Source organism: Monodelphis domestica, chromosome 1 (assembly GCF_027887165.1).
Source record: "Monodelphis domestica isolate mMonDom1 chromosome 1, mMonDom1.pri, whole genome shotgun sequence".
NCBI lineage: Eukaryota > Metazoa > Chordata > Mammalia > Didelphimorphia > Didelphidae > Monodelphis > Monodelphis domestica.
Genome location: NC_077227.1, coordinates 320,594,046 through 320,616,708, shown reverse-complemented (window position 1 = coordinate 320,616,708; position 22,663 = coordinate 320,594,046). Strand labels below are relative to the sequence as shown.

Genomic DNA, 22,663 nt, shown 5'->3' with positions numbered 1-22,663 from the left:
TTAGTCCTAATTAGACCTGAAAAAGAATCCCACCTAGAGATGGAGAAATCAGTACCTCCTAAGATAGCTCATTCCATTTTTGAGTAGTGCCTAAATTTAATTCTTAGGAACCACCTACCAATTACCCCTAGTTCTCTTTTTTGGGGCCAAAAATACAATTTAATTTGTCTTCTGTCTTACACACTTCAGGCTCTTGAAAGAGAGTTTTCATACACCTTAATCATCCATCCCATCATATCCTCCCTCACCACACCCCCTTCTCTCAATCTTCTCTTCAGGCCAAACATTTCCAGGTCCTTCAATCAATGATTGTGTGGCTTGGGCTTTTGAGGCCTTTTACTCTTTGGTCACTTCTGTATTGCTAGAAACTCTGCCTCCTTTAACTGCTACAAGAAATCTCATTAGTGTTGACTGTCATCTCACAATGTGGATTCAGAGAGTTTGTAATACACTAAATTTCTCAGATCTTTTTCAGACAAACTGTTTTGTTTGACTTTTTTTACTTTATTATTTTTGTCTTTTTGCCTAGCTATGACTCCTTCATTTACCTGTGAAATCAGTTTCTTCAACTTGAATATAAAATGTTTGTAATTATCTCTAAAGAGAGCGCTGGTTTGGAAGTGAGGGAACAACTTGAATTCCAGTTTCTCCTCTCAGACTTTGGACAAGTCATCTAACCCTTCTGGCTTTTGGGGTTTTTTTTGCCTGTAAAATGAAGTTATAAATTACCTCAAAAATTCTTGTAGCTCTAAATCTATAAATGCACTCTCTGACTTTTTTAGTATGTTATCCATCCCTCTGCTTTGGGTCATCTGTAAATTTAAGGTGCCAGCTATCTCTTTATCCAAATCATGGATAACAGTATTATTAAACATACCAAAGCTAAGCCCAGATTCTTGAGGAATTCTATTGGTAATAATGTCTTTTCACATTGCTGTGGAACTAGTAATGATTATGCTTTGGGTCAGACCAACCAGTGTCAAGTCCATCTAATTGTACTGTCCTCTAACCCACCTTTCTTCATCAAATGTTTCACTAAAATCTACATAATTATTATCTATATCATTCTCTTGATAATTCAGTTTAGTAATCCTTAAAAAAAAGGAAATCATCTGGCATGTCCTGTTCTTCATCAAATCTGTGCTGTTCTCTGTGTTCATTTCCCTTTCTAAATGTTCACTAATCATTTCTGTAGTAACAAACGATAAAATTTTGCCCAGAATCTAAGTCAAACTTATTAGTAGATTTTATTTTCTTTCTTTCTTTTGAAAGTCAGGATATTTATCTTTTCTAGCTTCACAGTGGTTCAGAAATCAAATCTTCCCACTTTTTCAAATGTCTCTGGATATATTTAATCTGGTTCCAGTGACTTGAGCTCATGAAAATCAGTTAGATACTCTTATTTATTTTGGACACTAGCTTCTTACAGTTTTAATTTTTGTTTTGCATCCCTTACATCTAATCCCCTCTCTTCTTCCCTTCACAGCTGCTTTAGTTTAGGGACTTATTACCTCTTGCCTAGATTATTGCTGCATCTTCCTTATTGGTCTTCCTTCTTCAAGTCTCTTTCTAGTCCAGTCCATCCTACATATTATTGCCAAAGTAATTTTCAGTTTTCTTTTAGTGCAGATCTGACCATGTGATTTTCCTACTCAGTCAATTTTTGTGGCTTCCTTTTGCTACAAAGATAAAATTTCAATTTGTCTTTATTGTTTTTAAAGCTATCTTTCCAGCCTCAGTGGAAATTTTTTTTTCCCTCACAGTCTTTGATCCATCCTGAGTGGCCTCAGGACATAATGCTTCATGTCTTTTCTAGGGGCCTTTGTCCCAGTATTCTACATGCTTGGGATTCACTCTTTCTATACTTGTGCCTCACCAACCCATTTTCTTCCTTTAAGACAAGGCTCAAGCATCATTTTCTGTGTGAAGCCTTTTTTGATTCTTGCCCAACTATTAGTCCTCTCAGTGTTTGTATTGAATTTTGTGCATATTTGTGTTTATGCCCTGAATGCCATGTATGTGTACTTGTTTACTCTGTTAAAATGCCAGTGCCTTATCAATAGCGATGATTTCATAGCACAGAAGTGGGCACATAATAGATGTTTAAGAAATAAATGCTATAGGAATGAGAAAAAGCAAGAAAGAAAGTTCGCAAAAGGCAGAGTCTTGGGTTGCAATCCAGGGGGGCTCATGCACAGAACACTAGGAGATTAAGTTCCAAGGAGTGTCAGGAAGATATTTAAAAAAAAAAAAAGGACCTGAGTGCTGAAGGGGGGACCTGAGTGCTGAAGGGGGGCCATTGGTTCCTGTCTCTTGGGGAGCTTTGAGACTTCACTTCCTTCCAGGGTGAATAATGGACTTTTCATTGGAAGCCATTTACTCTGCACCCGAGAGTTCTTCCATCTTTTATTCGGTCTCTGAATAGAGATTTATCTACAGAAGTTGCAGCTGTTCCTACTAACTATGTTCCTGAGTTCCTGTTTCCTAGTTGTTATTTACTGAGAAGAACCAACCTGAGCTAGAAAGATGTGTTGTCATTAAGTGAAGCCTGCAGCCTCTTGGCTGGACCCTTTGAGTGACTTTGCCATTGACCTTCATCCTATCAAAGCAACCTGAACTATCTTTTGTTTACCAATACTATTTTGGGGGGCCAAATGTCAGGAAATCTAGATAGGATATTTTGGGGTTCAGAGACAGTCAGTGAAGAGTTAAACAGCTGGAAGAAACAGAAAGCAGATCCATGAGGATCTCTTAGCTTGGGGGAGATCTAGAGAATCAGAGATTAGGGAAACTTCCCTTAGCCCTCCTTCCTTTCCCTGTATCAAAACACTCAAATGCTTTTTGTTTGAATGAGATAGCAGTCAGATTGTGTTGTGTCACTGAATCAGATCTGAGGCCTAACACACTGACCTACAGCCTGATAGAGACAGAGAAAAGCACTTGACCATCTACCATCTATAAGGGTCAGGTAACTTACATATTTTAATGCTGATAGATTGGTTGCTGGTTTAGAGAGTGGGATCAAACCAGACTTGTTTTGTTGATAATATATATGAAATAATACTTTCCAAAAATAAAGCAGAGTTCAAATTTCATTTCTTTCTTAGAAGTTTAAAACATAGACAAAATTAACCCCAAGCTTTTGTGTGTTTGTCTGCATGTGTGTAGAATCATCACAGTCATTTTTCAGTAACTTACTTTTGTCTTCCAGTGAGGATGAACTGGAAGAAACAAATGGAAATAACCCAATTGACATTGAGGTTGATCAAAACAAGGAAAGCAAAAAGGAGGTATTTTCCCCCCATTTTTTGGAAGACTAATAGAATTTATTATCCATTTTTATGAGTAAAAACATACCGATCACAGGAAAACTGTTACTTTTTAGACACATCAACAATATTTGCAGTTTTGTTCAAGGAAGGGAAACATAAATGTGGAAAAGAGGATTTTTTCTTTCATATTGCATAACTGAAGGTGATTAAAGATTTTCTCTCTAGTAGCATCATCTTTTATTTAAGCCATTTGTCTCATTTGGTTAGAAATTGGTCCTGATAAGGATATTTGATTGCTGCCACATACTCATTCCCAACTATCATGCTTGGGGAATGAATGCTTTCCACTATTTTGGAAACCAAAGTATGGCTTGATAAATAACATAATTTTAATATATGAAGGCAAGGTACCACTTTCTTCCTTTCAAAAAAAATTCCCTATGTTTTTAAATATAAGTAATGCCAGATGATACATTGGCCGTTAAGTGTTAGATGGTTCTACTAAGTTTGGAATATGATTTCTTTTTGTGTACTATCATTTAAAAATCTTTCTTGATTGAAGCATTTTATATCACCAAAGAAAGGGATAGATAATACAATAATTACTCAGAGAATTCCTGATTTAAAAAAAAAAGAAAAATGGTTAAATCTCAGAGTTTTTACTGAATTAAACCTTCAGCAAAGCAAGAATTCTGTAAACACTTAGACTTGAATGGATAATTATTATGTTATACAGAGAAAAAATAGCAGCTTATAGTTTAATAGCCTACTATTGTGAATGTAAGGTTTTGTTTCTAAGAAGCCTTGTTTTAAAAATCATACCCATTATGGTTCATTTCTAGCTATTTGGTGGATTTTTTAATGCCAAGGAATAACCTTTAAACATATCTGAAGATAGTTTTGTTGTTAGTTAAAAGCACTTAACCTTAGGGGGCAGCTGGGTGGCTCAGTGGATTGAGAGCCAGGCTTGAAGATGAGAAGTCCTGGGTTCAAATGTGACCTCACATACTTCCCAGCTGTGTGACCCTGGGCAAATCACTTAACCTCCATTGCCTAGCTCTTACTGCTCTTCTGCCTTGGAGCCAATACATAGTATTGACTCCAAGATGGAAGGTAAGGGTTTAAAAAAAAGCACTTAACCCTAATTGTAATGAATGAACAAATTGTGTTTTGCCAATAATAAAGTATAATAAACTTGACATTAACATAATAAACTTGAAAAGTGAGACATTTAATAATTAAAAACTTATTAAGGCTTCTTATTAGCAAAGTAATACTTTCCCTTGCTAGGACATTAGATCACATGCTGTGAACTAAACTTTATTATTGGTTTCATAACATTGATAGTATATAGTATATCTTTTAGTAGTGTAAAATTTCATTTTGAAGAAAATTATACATGTTTTATCTGAAATTAAGTATAATTTAAGATAGGTTGACATTAATTTTGAATTATTAGTTTAATGCAAAGATTTTTATTTCTTTTTGGTGTATATTCTTGTACATTTTATAGATTTCAAATTTAAATGTTTGCCACTAAATTCTCACTATATATTGCTGTTATATCTGTCTTTGACCACAAAGTGTTTCAGCATAAAATAGGCTCATGTTCCTTATAAAGAAACAAAAACAACATTGTAGAGGGGCAAAGTTCATAAAAGTATTCTCCCTTGTTTGCTGAAATAATCCAACCCTAGTTGAGGCAGTATTTCTTGATGACTGAAGCTTAAACTGTGAAGTCAGGATTCTTCTATGTAAAGAAGAAACAGGAGTTAGCTGTGAAGTGATTAGTCATTTTTGACTTCTTGTTACTCTGAGCACCATGTGCGTTAAAATTTTTAGTTGTAATTATAATATTATGTGGACCTTTAATAGAGTTTAGAGCCATATGTTAAAGAAAATATTTCATCATTTTTGTAGGACACCGCACTTCTTTCTGTTTTATTTCAAAAACCTTTTCTTAAGCATGAGTTATCAAATATTTGTTTTGCAGGTACCACCAACTGAAACAATTCCTCAAATCAAAAAAGAAAAGCATAGTACACAAGCAAAAAATAGGGCCAAGAGGAAACCTCCTAAGGGAATGTTTCTTTCTCAAGAAGATGTGGAAGCAGTTTCTGCTAATGCTACAGCTGCTACCACAGTGCTGAGACAACTGGACATGGAATTGGTTTCAATCAAACGACAGGTACCCATCTTTTAGTATTGGTGCTGAATAGACACCCAGAACAATCACCTTCAGTGACCCAGAGAATCTTTCCCTCCAAGTATTCCCTATTCATATCTTAATAACTTGATATATTTCATGGAGTTATGGAGACTTGTTTGATTAGTGGAATGTCTACCTTTGATCCTATGCTTGATTATGCAACGATATTAATTTTTTCTTTTGTTTTTCATTTGACCTGTGATTTCATTAGTACAAGAAAACTCCCAGTTATATACTTATTTATTAAGTGCCTGATTTATGCTGGGTACTGTGTTAAAGACTGGAGATGGAAAAAAAAGACAAAAACTGCTTTAAAGAACTGAGTGTGATAGGAGAAACAATGCAAATAACAATGAAAAGCAAGATAAGATATAGACAGGATAAATTGAGAATAATTTCAGACAGAAAGCACTCAAAGAGGACTAGGAAATGCTTCTTGCAATTCAATTAATGGTTTATCAACCATGTTCTCTCATGCCCATTATGTCGAATAGATTGCACAGATTCTGCTCACAATTTTCAGATAGGAAAACTGAGCCTCAGAAGAATATCTTGCCTGTGGTCACATAACTAACAAGTGTAGGAACTGGGATTTGTACACAATTGTCTCTGGTTCTAAATTTGTATTTTTCTGCTTTGGTATGTTGTCTGTCATGGAGAGTCCAGAATGGGAATAATTCACATTAACAGTGCTTTATTATTATATACCATATCTTTTGATCTTTATAACAACTCTGTAAGATTGGTAATAAAAATATTATCTCTATTTTATAAAGCAGGAAATTAAGACTTAGAGATACATGTAGTTTCCAGAAAGGATTTTCCCATGTCAAGATTCTGAAAAGTAGTTACCCTTTGGAAGGTTTCTTCCTTCCTTTCTTATTTTAGCTAAAAGTAGAAAAGGAAAGATGGGCTACTTTACCCCTGAAACATGCTGATTTTACAAAAATATGAGAGCAGTTGTAAGATGTAATTGTAAGAACAGACCAGTTCTTTTTACCAGAGAACAAGTAGAAGAAGCCTTTTCTCATCTATCCTAGGTCGGTTTGGGGCATGAGATAAAAGTGAAACCTGTTTTAGTCTAGATATGTCTCACTTTTGTGTGGTCCTGTTGAATAGTAAGTTATCCTTCAAATAGGTTTTTAATTTTTTTCTTTTTTGTTATTAACCTCTTTAACCATATGGTGAAGCTTTTGGATCCCTTCTCAGAATAATCTTTAAATGCATAAAATAAAGTTCTTAGGATTAAAAAGGAAACAAGTTGGATTCAAATACTCTTCACATTTTTAAAAAAACAAGTTTAACCCCAGTTTAAGAATTCTTGCCTTAGAAGGCTATATGTAATAAAGTTCATTTAATCAATTCCTATTTACTTCTCAAACCTTTGTATTCTAAATTCAGATTCTAGTACCCAACTGAAGCCTTTTTTATTATAAAAAATGAATAACAATACAATTGCTAAATATACTGGTACCTTTTTTTTTAGTCATTATCTTTCCTGATCTCTGAAGTTTTTTACTCTTTTTGACCAACCCTTCTTACTGAAGGAACAGGAGCCTCTTTCCTAAGCAGAAGAGCAGAAAGGACTAGGCTAGGGCTTAAGTGACTTGTCCTGGGTCACACAGTTAGTGTGAAACTGGATTTGAACCTAGGACCACCTATCTCTAGGCTTGATTCTCAATCCACTGAGGCACCTAGCCATCCCCTTTTCTTAATTTTTGATTGCTATTCTTTTCTTCTTCCTGTCCTTTTCTGTCTTTACTGCTGAAAGAGTCACTCTTAGCCTCTTAAGTTTTATTAATGTCTTTTCTTGTTATAGTCACAAAACAATTCTCCTTCCCCCTTTGAAATATTTCCTTGTAACAATGAAATATAATTAAGCAATAAACATCTGGTACAGTGACTACCACTATGTATACAACATTTTACCTTATTAATTACACCTGCCTCTCTAAATTGGCATATCTGTCATTATTTGTTATCAATCTCTTGGCACCCTAAGGATTGTTCTCCTGGGCTTTCTCATTTGATCTCCTGAGTAGCTTTGTATTTTATTTTGGATGTAAATAGTTTTAATTTAAATAATGACTTACAAGACAAAAGAGTTGTCTATAAAGTGCCATGTGACTAACATATTGCCAAAAGTGTAGCTGCATCAGATCTCTTCAGCTGGCAGCTGCTCCTCCTCCATCTACTCATTTTTTCTTACCTAGCAGGGATCATTATCAAGACCTTTTCAAGAGAGACCAAGGAATTCCTTGGGAAGAGCTTGAGGTATCTTGTTGGAAGAATAAAGGATAATTGCATATAAAACTGAATTTTTGCTATATACTGTTTTCTAAAAATGTGGGAACAAAGTTGACATGTTTTTGTTGCTTTTTGAATTTTGTATTTTTGTTATTTTCCTTCTACCCATATTGAACTCTTCTTTATAATAAGGAAAAACAATATGGTAAAAATGTCATAACTAATCAGTTAATTTCTTTTTGAATATTGACTATTGTTCATTTTCAGCTATACAATCTGATTTCATATCAACTGCAAATTTGATAAGGATGCTATATAAATTTTTATACATGCAGACTGACAAAAATGTTAGAAATATATACAAATCTTTGAGTCTTTCTTTGGAGAAAGATGTCTTCATAGAATTATATTTTGTTTTGATTCTTGTTTAATTTTTCCTTATAGTCATGGCATTTTCTTTAAACTATACAAAATCAGTAATATTGGTGGCATAATTCCATGGACATACTGACATTTTTGTTTCTGATTGGCATAGAAGGATTAATCTATTTTTCTGTCCTGGGCCATTTTACCCTCATTTGAGCCTGCTGACCTCTCCTCCCAGGCTTATCATGTTAGTGCTAGATTTAGTGAACAAACCTGATGAGTTTTAGCCCTACTGCAGCTCAAGCAGTAGTCCTGAACTCAAGCAATCTACCAGCCTCACCCTATCCAGAAGCTGGGACTTATAGGGATGTTGTGACACTAGGTCACTAATCTATTTGCACAAACATTTTGTGAAATATAATTCCTGTTAGTTTTTTTTTTTCTGAGACAAAATAAATTTGAGGGATTTGCTAATATGAACATAATTTAAAATATTGCTTTCATTAACCTTTTTTTTTTAAATGTATATGAGAAAGAGCACTAGACTTGGGAGAACTGGATTCAAGTCCTGGCAGTACGAATGAATACCTATGTATCTTGATCAAGTTATCTGATCTTGCCAAGTTTAATTTTACTTATAGCTACTCATATTTTCTAATTTGTAAGAGTATTATAAGGCAGTACTTGGCCAATGTTCAAGTGTTCCACAAATGTCAGCTGCTATTGTCATTAGGTTTTTTGCTCATATAAAAAGAATAATTTTTTCTACCACCAGATTCAGAATATCAAACAGACAAACAGCGCTCTCAAAGAAAAACTTGATGGTGGAATAGAACAATATAGACTTCCAGAGGTAATATTGTTAATACTATCTCTTTCTCAATAGCCTTGTCATATTTGATTTGTATTTAGTCTTTTTGGGGGGCGGGACAGGGAAAGAAAAATAAAGTTTCATTATCTTAGGATCTTGCATTTAATAGAAAAATGAAAACAGTTCATCTCTCACAGATTTTCAAGTATAAATGGGTTAATAATGGCTTCTTCTGATGGCATTTAGGTTATTCAGAAGTTTAATGCACGTTGGACCACAGAAGAACAGCTTCTTGCTGTACAAGGTATGGAAGGAATTATATATATTTTTAATCTCTCAGATTTAGTTTAATTCATTTACATTGAAGACTGTAAGTACTCCTGAAAATCTGTATACTGTTGCTTATAGATAAAGCATGTTAAGCCAAGAATTAGGGATATAGGCAAAACACATGTGCGCCCACGCGCGCGCGCGCGCGCATACACACACACACACACACACACCTTGACCTCAAGGAGCTTACATTTTAATGACACTTTATCAACAAGCATTTTACTAAACACTATGTGTTAATTGAATTGTGTTTACCTTTTGAACCTCATAAAACAACAAATTAATTTCTACTCCCTAGATTTGCTTTTCTTTTGAAAAAAAATTATAATACATAAAAATTTATTTCATAGCATTAGTCTGATGTTGTATTGGTATTAGAACTACTAGTTTCAGGGGCAGCTAGGTGGTTCAGTGGATTGAGAGCCAGTCCTAGAGATGGGAGGTCCTAGGTTCAAATCTGGCCTCAGACACTTCCTTGTTGTCACTTAACACCCATTGCCTAGCACTTACTGCTCTTTGCCTTAGAATCAATATTGATTCTAAGACAGAAAGTAAGGGTTTTTAATTAAAAAAAAAAGTTTACTAGTTTCTTTGTGGATCTTTGGACTAGTCATGAAATCTGAAAAGAAGATAGATCCTATATCATGCCTGATTTCTACAGCTGTTGAATTGGGATTCCTCTATATTGAGTGTCTATTTACTTGTCTTTAGCTTAAGTTTATAGAAATTCATCTCTCTCTAAAAGATACTCCATCTCTAACAACCCATCTCAGTGCTGAGTGAGTTTTTCATGTGCCCTTCCAAAAGACCTCCCCCACCCCCCATCCCCAATATATCTGGTTGATAATCTCAAAGAATCATAGCTATAGAACTAGAATGGATCTTTGAGATCATTTAGGCTATGACTTCAGTTTTAAAATGAAGAAACTGTAGGCCAAAGTGATTATTTTACATTGAGATTCCAGAGACAGTAAGAAGCAAAGCATGAAAATAATTATTCTTCTCTTTTTCTGTCACTATTTGCCATACTTTCCTTTGAAGTTTCACTGTTTCTCTCTATAAGAGACACATTGTTTATTATTTATTTTAGTAATGTTTAATAAATATATTTATTAAATATTATTTATATAAATTTTATTTATATATACTACATAGTATATATTATATAAATATAAATATGTTAAATAAATATATTTAATAAACAATATTTAATAAATATATTTATTATTATAATCTGCTGGTATCCTGGACGGTTATCTTTTCTAAAGAATTTCAGTATCTGACTCAGTTTTCTATATTCTAGCCCTTATCTTAAAATTTGTGTTTTAGTTTTAGTGTATTTTTCAGTGCCTCTCAAATACCCTTGCCTCCCAATTCATTAACTTCCATTATTCCATTTCAGCTATTCAGAGTCAATGATACTTCTCTAATCATAAGTGTCATAATTTCATAGGGGTTTTATCTTAGCTTTATGCATTCTTTCTTGGGGGTGGGTTGGGTACAGAATATTATTATTCTTTGGCACTAAATAAAGTGACTTTTTAATTCTTTAGCAATCAGGAAATACGGCCGAGATTTTCAGGCGATCTCAGATGTCATTGGAAACAAATCAGTGGTACAAGTGAAAAACTTTTTTGTAAATTACCGACGCCGTTTCAACATAGATGAAGTCTTACAGGAATGGGAGGCAGAACATGGCAAAGAAGAAACCAATGGAACCAGTACCCAGAAACCTATAAAGTCCCCAGATAATCCCATTAAAATTCCTGAAGAGGAGGAGGAGGTAAATCTACAGCCTAAAATCTGATTTGTTTTCTTTGGCAACAAATGTTCAAGTGAGCGTCTAATGTTATTGTGATTTTGACTGTAGAAATATTTGTATCCTTCAGTTACAATGAAAATAATAGCATCTTGCATTTTCATAGCACTTTAAGAGTTATAAAGTGCTGTCCTCATTACCATGTGAATTAGATGTATCAGTAATTTTATATTTTATACATGCTGTAGAATGGAGTATTTACAGTTATATGCACTCTAATTTTTTGGTCATTTTTGTGTGAATAATTTGCAGTGTAGATTCTGTGTCAGTCTTTGATCATCTTTCAGATTCTCCAATAATTAGACCACACTTTTCTATCAGGTTTGTATTGCATGTTACATAGGAGGCACTTCTATTCCACTATTCTACTTCTAAGGCTTGTTGATTGGCTGATTTCCTCACAGCAGGAGGAAATTGGCATACGTGGGGAAATCGCACCCAAAAGCTTCCTCCCCTGTGAAGTTGTAGTGACCTTGAAATCACCTCTGTGGTCCTTATCCTGGAGGGCCTGATATCTTCTGCCCTCCAAGTTCTATTCATCACCACAGTAATCTACTTTCCATTCTTCCTTTTTATCCACACTGTTTTGACCTTCTCTCCCAGTCACTTTGAGATAGCTAGGTAATATAGTGGATAGAACACTGGGCCTGGAGTCAGGAAGAACTGAATTTAAATATGACAGCTGTGTGATCCATGGCCAATCAGCTACCTGTGACTGCCTCAGTTTCTTCAGTTGTGAAATGGGAATCATAATAGTGTCTACCTCATAGAGTTGTTGGGTCAAATGAGAATAATATTTGTAAAGTTCTTGGCATAAAGCCTAACACCAGTAGGACTTAATAAATAGTTATTTATTAAACTCCCTCCCTGGGTGGTTGTAAGAATTCAATGAGATAATATGTAAAACTTACTATTGTCATTTTTCAGCTGTGTCTAACACTTTGTGACCTCATTTGAGGTTTTTCTTCTCCAACTCATTTTAAAGTTGAGAAAACTGAAGCAAATAGGGTTAAACCACTTATCTAGTCACAAGCTAATAATTGTCTGAGGCCGGATTTGAACTCAAGAAGATGCCTCCAGTCATTATATCCACTGCACTACTAGCTGCCCTAGAAAACTTTAAAAGTATATAATTGATAACAATAGCATTTATTGTTAAGATTTTAGTTCCTTAAAGGACTGAAAAGAATTCCTTATGTGATATGTTTCTTATCCTTAAATACAAAAGAGAGCTCCGTGCTTAGGTGGGTCTTAGCTAGTTAGTTGATTCTTGCTATTAATTCATTTCCCTACCAAAGGCCTTAATTCTTTTTCCTTTATCCACTTTCCTAAAGAGAAGTCTATAAAGGCTAGAGAAATAACTTTTTCAGTATATTTAGATAAACTAAAAGGTTTCAGTATCCTTCCACAAACTGTATTTCTCATGTCTTCTGTCTGCAAGTGATTGTCTTCCATATTTCAAAAATTCTCCCTTGGCTTTTCTTTGTCCTGAAACTATCATCCTGTCTTTATCTTAAGGTAGCTAATTGGCACAGTGGATAGAGAGCTAGGTTTATAGTCAGTCATATGGAAGCACATTCAATTCCAGCCTCTTGACTTTTGGCAAGCCATTTAGCATCTTTCCCCCCCTCAGTTTCCTCAGCTATAAAAAGGAAATGGTAATAGCACCTACTTTGCAAGATTGTTGTGTGAATTGGATGAGTTAATTTGTAAAGGGCTTACTATGTAAATCCTAGCTTTTATATTATCTTCCCTTTTGCTGCCAAACAGCCTCAATTTCCTTATCATTCCTCCATCCCTTGTTAATTTCTGACATTGCATTTTTACCAAATCTTTGATTCTTTCTCTGAAGTATTAGAATTGGGTTCTTCTTTTCCCTTCTCATCCTACCTTGAGTGTTCTAGTTGAGATCATTTCTTCTTTTCTTCTTGCCAGACTAGTCTATCATGATGCCCTCTAACTGATTTTATGCATTTCTCCAATCCAATTGCTGGAGTTAGTTTGCTAAGAATTGAATTAAAAATATTCCTTTACTCAGAAACTTTCATGGCTCCCTGTTACCAGTTCAAAGGGTCAAGGGTTTAACCTATTTTGGGGAGGTGGAAGGAAGAGAGACAAATTTTTACTGATTGAAAATTCTTATTTCAAATATTCAAGCCTCTATAATCTGGTTTCTACCTATCTTGTTTCAGATTGCATTCTAGCCACCCTGGACTACTTTCCGTCTCCTGATCTCATCTTGCCTTCTATCCCTCTGCCTCTGTTCAGGTTATGAAATATGGAATCAAGAATGTCTATCACCTCTGAATCTTTCTCACCTCTGAATCTTTCCCATCATTTGGTGATTTTCAGTCATATATTCTCAGCCTAACAAAGAGTTTTCATGGAAAAGGATGAAGAATGTCATTCACAAAGGTGGTAGGAATAGGGAAAAGTGAAAATCTGGAAAATTATTATACAGTTCTTATTTTTGTAAATTTGCATTATGTATATTTGATTTTACATGAAGAATTCTGAAAGAAATTCTCATTCCCCAAAATCCACCTGTTAACCTAAAAAGAGAGTACAGTATCGTGCTCTCTTTCTCCATTCTGACCTTATGCTCAAGTTCTAAGGCCTCCCTGTCATGCATGGTATGATGTGCAAACTCTACTGCTTTCACTGATTGGCTCCCTAATGGCAAATTCACATATTCTAAAAATTTCCTTAAGTAGAAGTCTATGGAAAAGTCTACTTACATAAAGTGAGAACTATATACTGGTTAACATGTACATAATGCTTTTATGGTTAAGACTGTTTTCATTTCAATTTTCTTGGAAACACCTATAAGTAGGAAAGGATAAGCATGGCTATAAAATGAATCTAGTTTGGGGTAAAATCTATATACATGTTAAAGTACTGCATCAGAACACTGGGAGATACTTGCTTTATTTTACAGAAGAAGAAAACAAAACTCACAGGTTAAATAACTTTATCTAAGTTCATACAGATTGTAACTGATAGTATCAGCACCCCTTAACCTTAGGTTTTCACTCTCCCAATTTAGTTCTCTTTCTACTACAGAGGCAATAATATGTTATAGAATGAGTCCTGAACATGGGGAGTCATAAGACCATGTCCAGGCTAACATTTTTAATATCATTTTTCTCATATACAAGTCATATTTATATGATGTGCCTTAGAGGATTGGTATTGATTCTATTATTGGATATAATAGTATGTTAATACCTTCGAAATCATCTATTTAGCCATGTCATTTTATAGATGAGAAAAGAAACTTGGTTGAAATCATACAACTAGTTAGTAGCAAAACTAGAACACGAACTCAGATTATTTATTATCCAGTCTAACATATTCTATATTATATCAGGGTTCTTAATTCTATTCCTCATACTGTCTTGTTCCAAAAGCATATAGATAAGGGAGCAGGAAGTTACAGTTTTAACTTGTCTCTATGGTTACTTTTCATTGGCTTGCCTTTTCCAAACAGCAAATGATCTCAAATAATTTATTTAAAATTACCTTTGGAAGATGATGGCTAATTATAACTGTAAATTTGGTCAGATCATGTCTTTTGGGCCTCAATTTCTTCATATGTATTATGTGACAATAATCCTTGTATACCCTGCTTCAAAATTATTATGATCTTAATCAAATGATCTAAGTGAAAACAAAGTACAACAAATATAAAATAACGGTAAACAGTTAAGCTAAATACTATGAAAGAAGGATTGTGACACTACATGAGACTTTATAATTTCATGGTTTCCTTTTTTGTTGAGAAAGGGAGTATTTTTTTATTAATAATTTTGTAACAGTGCTCATTATCTTTGTCATTATTTAATGTCTTCATACACATGCTTGTAGCAATTATGTATTTTATTTCATTTAAAATGTTTTGTCTTTTTAATAAATCTTTGTCCGTTACATTATTTTAAATGAAGATGAATTTCCTTATCTCTCCCCTATTAAACTAATAATCCCTCTCAGTTTTTCCACTTTCAATTACTTCAATTACTCAACCTTATTTCAATTGCCTTTTGAGGATTGAGGGTCATGTGTTCCGATGTCATTTTGGGCTTCTCTGTGACAGGAAGGGCTAAGGAAAGAAATTTGAGGCTTTAATATTTTTACCTCATGCTCTTTGCCTCTAGAGTGCTTAGACAACACAATTCTTTGCTTTGGGTAGAACATGCTGGAATAGTAGAGAAGCAGAGGAGGAAGGGAAAAAAAAATCTGTTTTTAGATTTGTCCAAGCAATGGACAATGGATTGGTCCCAGTTTTAATTAAAAAGTCATTTTCCTCCAAGTTTGAGAAGAGACTGGTTGATTTCTGGGTATCTAGCCTGACACAGAAAAGGTGATGAGGTAAAGGTCTTAAATTGCCTGAAATCTGAGTGTTTGGTTCATCGTCTACCACCATACCTCTTCCATAGTCAAGGAGCAAGAACAATAGTTTGTCACTTAGGAGGGGGATCCTAGAAACTGCTTTGTCTAATTTTTGTTTGTGGCAGAAAACAGCTTCATAAAGTAGAAGGGGCACTTGATTTGGATTTAGGATCCAAGTTCACATCTTAGCTTTGCTTTTTGATGCCTGTACAAACTCAGGCAAGTTACTTTCCCATTCTGTGCCTTAGTTTTCTCCTTTGTAAATTGAAGATGTTGGACTAAGTAGGTCACCTCTGAGGTTCAGTTAAGCTTTAGATACTGCTACAGAGGAAAATACATGACGCCTAAAACAGAGACTTGGCAATTGGAAGCAGAAGCAAGATAAGTACCAAGGTCTCTAGTTCTCTGTCCACTTCTTTTCCCTTTTAATATTTATAAACAATAAAAGAAAATTCAAATGACTGGAATTAAGGGCAAAAGAGGTTTGTTAAAATCACTTTTACATACTAGTCAGCTTAGAATCTCTTGATTTAACTAGGAAAAGTTAGATATTTTAATATGAGGTGCTAGTTATTTGAAGTCAATCAGACTTTATAGGCCAGTAGTTTCCCTTAGAGTATCTTTTCCATATTATTAAGGCATTACCAATTCATGAAAAAATTGCTAAATTTTTTAACCTTAAGTCTCATTATCATTAAGGTAGCACCTACTTCACAAAACTTATAATAAAATTAAACAAATGTCTTTAAATTATTTTATATAACTTCTAAGTGGAGCTGTCTGTATTAGCTTTTTTTGCTAATGGCCAAGGTCCCTGGGAGCCTTGGTCTCCTAGCTCTTGAGTCTAGACCCCTTTCTGCCACACTGTTTCTCTTCCAGCAATGCCCATTTAGTTGTTTTGTCTAATACTTGATTTTCTCCTCCTCTACAGGCTACTTCTGTTCTTGACGTCAGATATGCATCCGCTTCATGAAAGACTTGAGTAGCTTAGAATAATTTGCGTTAACTACTGTTATTCAAGATATCAGGTATTACCGAACCTCAGACAGCCATCTGCATCATACCTTTGTGGACAAGCAGCTATTACCAAAAAAGGCAAACACTTCCAGTCCTGTGCTGCAACTGCCTTAATTCTTTGCTCATTCCTCTGCATTGCCTCCACTTCCCAATTTGCTTTTTGTTTCATCAGTACCTGCCTGAATGCTGGGGAGAATCACCGTACCCCACATCGCTTGTGGGCTTATTTTTGAACTGTCTCCATAAGAAGGAGCTACTGAATTATTCTCCCTGCAGTCTCGTGGTAATCGGCAGGGAGTGGAAGGGGGAGAAGAGTCAGCTCAGAAGGTCTAACTGTATTGCCTGTAATCTTTGCTTTGTGCATAGTGTAATTATAATAGTGACACTCTTAGCTTTCCAGGAAGAGCCTACTATTCATTTTTGAGTTGACTGACCACCTTGAGACATCATGCTTCCTCTGAAAACATAGTCTGCATTTGTAAACTGCATCGTGACTTTTTAGTGCTGAGCGTTCCAGTGCCATTCATGGTCTCCTCAACTTAGGTCCTAATGATGGTTTATAATTATTGGACCATAATGGCTTAATGACGGTGTCTTTTTTTAAGCCAATCCCTAATGATCTGTCTTGGTGGAAAACTCACTAGTAGTGTACAGACCAGCCTGGGTTACTGTAGCTTCAAGGTTTGGTTGAGTAAAGTGCCACCACATCATCATTTTGCATAGTAACCCTGGTCAGGCACACCTTCCCCTACACTCTACTCCCTACCTTTCTCAGTATCCCCTACAGATTGAATCCAAACAACTTTATCTGGTGCTCATCCATTTGGAATTGGTGCCTTTTACATTTGGCATCCATATCACCATTATGCTTCAAAGTCATCTTCTTTCCTTAAAGCTTGCTGCTTGCCAAAGATGATTGTAGTCATGTGAGGGGTGGCAAGCATGAGTGTGCTTGCCATAGATCCTGACAGGAGCACAGGTTTAAAATTTCTTATTTCTGAACGGTCAGATGGCTGGTGACTACTACTTCATGAAAGCTCACTGCACTTCCTTCTCTTCTTTGTACACGTTGCCTCTCAGTCACAATCCCCTTTGTGTACCTATGCACCAACATGCGATAGCAAAATGCACATGGATCAAAGGATAGGGTGTAGAAACGGTTGGTCAGCTTCTTGATCTAACGAGACTATGATAAAAAGAAATATATTCCAAGGTAATATGATAATGCCTTTTGGTTGGACTGCTAAAACATTTCTCCCGAAGGCCCTAAGATTTGGAAAATAGATTTTTTTTTTTAAATCAGGCCTTCAGTATGTAGAGGTGGAGGAGGAACAGACTAGCAAGCCACAGATTCAGATCCATGTTAAATTCAGCCTGCATTTTTTAAGGTTTAATTAACTTTTTCCTGGCATCATCAAGTTTGATTTATAGTTTCTGTTTTAAATACCAAAAACAAAAAAAATGCTTGCCAGATGCTTTAAGGTACAACATTCTTCTTAAGAACTTCAAATATGCAATTAAAATTGGACATGTGTTTAGAGTTCCTCTGTGCACCTTGCTTTTTAAGCTAATTGATCTGCTTAGGAAGAGGGTCACCTGGGAACTGTAATTTTTAGAAATGCTTCTGGGGGAAGATTACTCAACTACAGAAGTCAGAGGGAAGAGAACATTTTCTTTTCCTTTTTTGCACCTAAACAAGGTCTGTGTGTTGCTTATTGGAAGCTATTGAGGAAATCGGAGAAAGAAAGATGAGAGGGGCAGCAACTGGTTGTTCTTGTGTGATGACAGCAGGATTAGAACAACACTAGAACTTGAAAGAAAAGAAAGGAAGAAAGAGAAAGAAAGAAAGAAAGAAAGAAAGAAAGAAAGAAAGAAAGAAAGAAAGAAAAGCCAACAGCCAGCCTGTTGCTGAATTAGGGAATTGGCAGAGATGGTTTAGGGAAGAAGAATCAAGGGATAAATTTGCCATTCTTCCAAAGCAACAACATAGGCTTTCTCTAAGCTAATGGCAGTACATCAGCAGGTTTTGTTGTAGGAATGCCTCTTGGCTTTGCCAAAAAGCTCATTTCTCCTACCAAGCATATTATGATTAAGAAATAGATGCTGTTGCCTGCAATTTAGAATGGCAAACAGGTCAGTACCACCAGATCTTTGATTTTCAGTGAATTAGGCTCTAATCCCATCAAGCTACCATTTGTATTTCCTAGCAGCTAAGTTTTGGCACACTCCCCAAGGGATAATAAATAGCATATGATTTTCATTTGATAGAAAGAAGGAAAAAATAAGTGACCCATCTTTGCTTGACTGCTGCCATTGTAGCTATATACATAAGATAGCACTGTATTTTTACCTTTGATTTTCATTACACTGTCTTTGCAATGATGTTTTAAATGCAAGAAATCACTTAGCTTTAAAAGCTAAGCAGCTTGGTCTTACTTATATTAAGACCCCTTTTAATGGATCAAGAATTATATGCATCAAATGGTGGCATTCAGACGTGTGAAAGTCTGCAATGATAACTGCAGAAGATGTAATATTCCCTTAAATTTTGTTTTCTTAAAAATTATCAATGTGAATGTCATAATTATATAAATTTTTGTGGAAATGGGAATTTATTTCTCCTATTATAAGTTATTGTGCAAAGTATAGTAGTATCGTTAAAGCAAATGATAGTTTAACTTTTAGTTTAGAATCCCTCAGAGATATAAAGTGTATTTACATATGCATAAGCAAATTACGTTTGTTTTATTTAATTTTTACATAGGTGTGTAAAATACTAGGAAAAGTTTTTCCCACTTAACCCATTTAAACACCTCGTTACTTGAATATTGTGTTAACTGTTCTTGAAACACAGTGATCAATTTTGTAATATAGCTCTCGTAACCAAGGAAATGACTATGCCTCAGTTGTGCTTAATAGTTGAGCAATTGTGGACAATTAGAGTAGATGCTACTGTCCACAGGAGCCATAGGTAGTGTGTGTATAGATATCTATATAGATATCTATATAACACAATGGCTATGTTGTGTCTTGATAAATTCATTACCAATAAAGATACTGATTTCCCAATAGTAATTTGTAAAAGTTTTCAACCCAGAGGATCCCTTACTGGTCACATAAGCCTCTAATCTACAGAAGGTCATTGGGTTTTAAAACTCTAACCATGGTGTTCAAACTAGTTTTTAAAAATTCCTTTAAAAAGTTCTTTTAAACAAATTTACACCACTGAAATGTACTCATTGTCACTTTAAATTTAAACCGTGCCCTTTATTTTGTCTTTCTAAATATCTGATATACTGTTGGTATAATTGCACACCAAATATGAGCCAAACAGTGCATTATAGCTCACTGGGCCACTGCTAGGTGAGCCCAGGGCAGCCACGGACTCCTCAATTGAGCCAAGGCCCTACATATGGCGCCAACCAGAAATAAGAGCCTCTTGATCTCCCCTGTTTTAAAGTCTATTGACGAATGACCTAGGATTCAAGCTTTTGAAACAAAATTAATCCCTGTTCTCTTTATTGACACGAGATAGTTTTTAGCTAGTCTGATGCTGATGATCTTGTGCAGGGGCCTAATTGCCTATAGTCTTTTCAGCCACTCCCTGGATTTGTGGAGCTTTTTCTGTTGATCGTGAAGCACAATTGCAGTAACAGTTCAGAAGAAGGAAGGTCAGTATAGTCTATGCATGTTGTATAATAATGAGTGTTTACAGTCATATTCTCTGAAGATGAAAATTTATACTGGATTGTATAGTATTATTATTCCATTATGTAGATTTTATCAATTTTGTTAAGTGCTTTTAGACAGCTTAAAAGTTTTTCAGGATTTTAAAAGATGTATAAGGTTAAGTTTGCAAATATAATGGAAATGCTGTATAGCTTTTGAAGTGACAAATTACACGTTTGAATTTTAAAGAAAGTATGTTGTAATAATGCTGTTGTAAGTAATATTTTAAATGTCTCTTGGGCCTGTTTTTTATTATTCAGCACATTTATTGTGGTGAATGTTCATAGCATTATAAACTTGCTAAGCCATTGAAAGGTAAAAGGTAACTTGTTTTTCTGATTATCATTTTATTGTAAATGAAATTATAGTGGAGATGGAAAAATTCATTTGTGAAATTCTGCATAATTCAGTTTTTTTTCTATGATTTGCAATGTTTGCTGATCTCAAATAAAACTTTTTCAAGCCATGGATGTAATAAAACACGGAGTCAAACCACCTCTCCCCCTAATGAAATGTTCAAAACTGGTGTTTTCTGTTTTAATATTTCTCTTGGTATTGGCAGGGATGTAGTTTACCTAAACATATCATGACTGGAAATCAGTTGGTCCTTTTAAACTAAGTAACAAGACTTTTTATTGAATTTCTTGTTCTTTTCCCAAGTTAAAGAAATTAAATATTTGGGTTCTATCTATACATGCATTTATTTTTAAAATTCCTTTAGTAAGGGCATTTGATTGGTGGGTAAGAGAATCTCTCCATTATCCATGATGAACAATTAGTTCCATGACCCTCTTTTCAAATGAAACCACTTGCCTCCTTGCATGCACTTTCCTGAAGAGCTAACTGAAGAATTAATAAATGTCACAGCTTTGAATGGTGCTAAGATCTTCCTTTTTTTTTTTAATTCCCTCCCTTTAAAACCTTTTGGCCACAATATTTGATCAGCCTAAAACTTTGAAATGTGGGTTTGGGCATAGTTATTGCCAGGATTCATTTACATTAGTCCCATTTTTTAGGTGGACAAGTAAGATCCCTTGTAGCATTTTGAAATTGATTTTTGGTGATCCACATGCTGATACGAACCAGTATACGTCTGCATTAGTCTCTTTGCTTGTTCACCACCACCCCACCCCGAGTTAGGCAAAGAAAGAATAGTCAGATTTACCTCAGATGGCAAGTGTTTAAAAACAACAACAAGAAAGGATAAATAAGATTTGAAGTTGTATCCGCGACCTAGCTACTTTAGAACCCCAGGATATTTACATTTGGGGCAAAGGCTTATCCGATCCATAGAACCTTACTCCACTAAAGCTAAAGGTCGAAGTTACGATGATATGCTTTTGTTTCCCTGACTCTTTTATAATCTCATCAGAGGAAGCAGTGTCTACAAGGGTAATGTCAGTGCAAATCATTTGTTGTATTGGTGGTCAAACTTCAGGGGTCCCCATTGGGCTAATGAGAAGTGGACTCCTTCCCATTTGTGCTCTAGGTACCAGGTAAATTCATAAGTGAATCAAAAGACTTTATTAGTTATATATAACAATGTATATGAAAACAATATAGTACACAACTATGTAATCGGATGCATACTTTGTGTGTATCCATGTCTATATATGTGTAAATAATATATACCTACAGTACAGGGTATCACAAAAGACTTAGTGTAGTTTAAGCTTTAATTACTTAAGTATAAATGCTACAAACTTACCCATGGGCCCTCCCCCACCCCAAATTGGGAAGGTTAATTATTTGTTCTTAAAATATTGATGTTTCTTATTAAAGTTCTAAATAACCACCTTCTCCTGCTATCTATTGATCTTGCTTAATAAAAACATTCATTGGCTTTTGCTCAGTGACTGAAGTGATCATATCTGTCCACTGAGCCTTAAGAAAATCTCAAGAACAGGCAAGGTTTTGATGTGTGCAGGACTGTTTTGACATGATTCCATAAGAAAAAGTATAATGAAGATAGGGTGACCAAGTAAAAACCCCCTCTTCCAAATCACTTGTCTAAGAAAGCTTTATCCAAAAACTCATGCATAACGATAGAGTATTCCTCCATCTTATTAAAATTAAAAACTGAATGAGTGTAAGAAAATTGTAAATACTTTCAAATTTTTTAAATCAATTATACATTTTATACAAGTGTCACATTTATACTTCTAAAGTTGATAAAGCTTAAAACTGCATCAAGATTTTTTTGGACAGCATGCACACTATAATAAAAATGTAATGTCTGTAAACAAGAGAGTATACAGGTGGATGGAAAATAGGATACGGGGGGAGGGGGGGAAGGAATGTGACACCCATCGTTATGAAGAAGAGTTTACTTCTTGACTAGACACTGGTGCCTCTAAATCTATCCCTGATACAAGTCCCCGCCTTAGCTCTCTTGAGGCATTTTCTAAACTTTGTCATGCACTTAAAGTTTAACTGATGTAGCCTTTCCCGCCTCTTCTCCCACATTTGAA

General features: G+C 35.0%; 1 protein-coding gene across 1 annotated transcript in view; it reads left to right on the top strand.

Moving 5' to 3' along the window:
• The window catches only part of RCOR1 (REST corepressor 1), a 151,085-nt gene extending 130,371 nt beyond the window's left edge, over positions 1-20,714 (top strand). Inside the window, exons 7-12 of the mRNA XM_001367100.4 lie at positions 3,212-3,290; positions 5,266-5,460; positions 8,870-8,947; positions 9,152-9,209; positions 10,792-11,021; positions 16,378-20,714. Coding sequence (XP_001367137.3) covers positions 3,212-3,290; positions 5,266-5,460; positions 8,870-8,947; positions 9,152-9,209; positions 10,792-11,021; positions 16,378-16,419 — 682 coding nt within the window. The 3' untranslated portion in view covers positions 16,420-20,714. The remainder of the gene's footprint in view (positions 1-3,211; positions 3,291-5,265; positions 5,461-8,869; positions 8,948-9,151; positions 9,210-10,791; positions 11,022-16,377) is intronic.
• Positions 20,715-22,663: the final 1,949 nt, after the last annotated feature.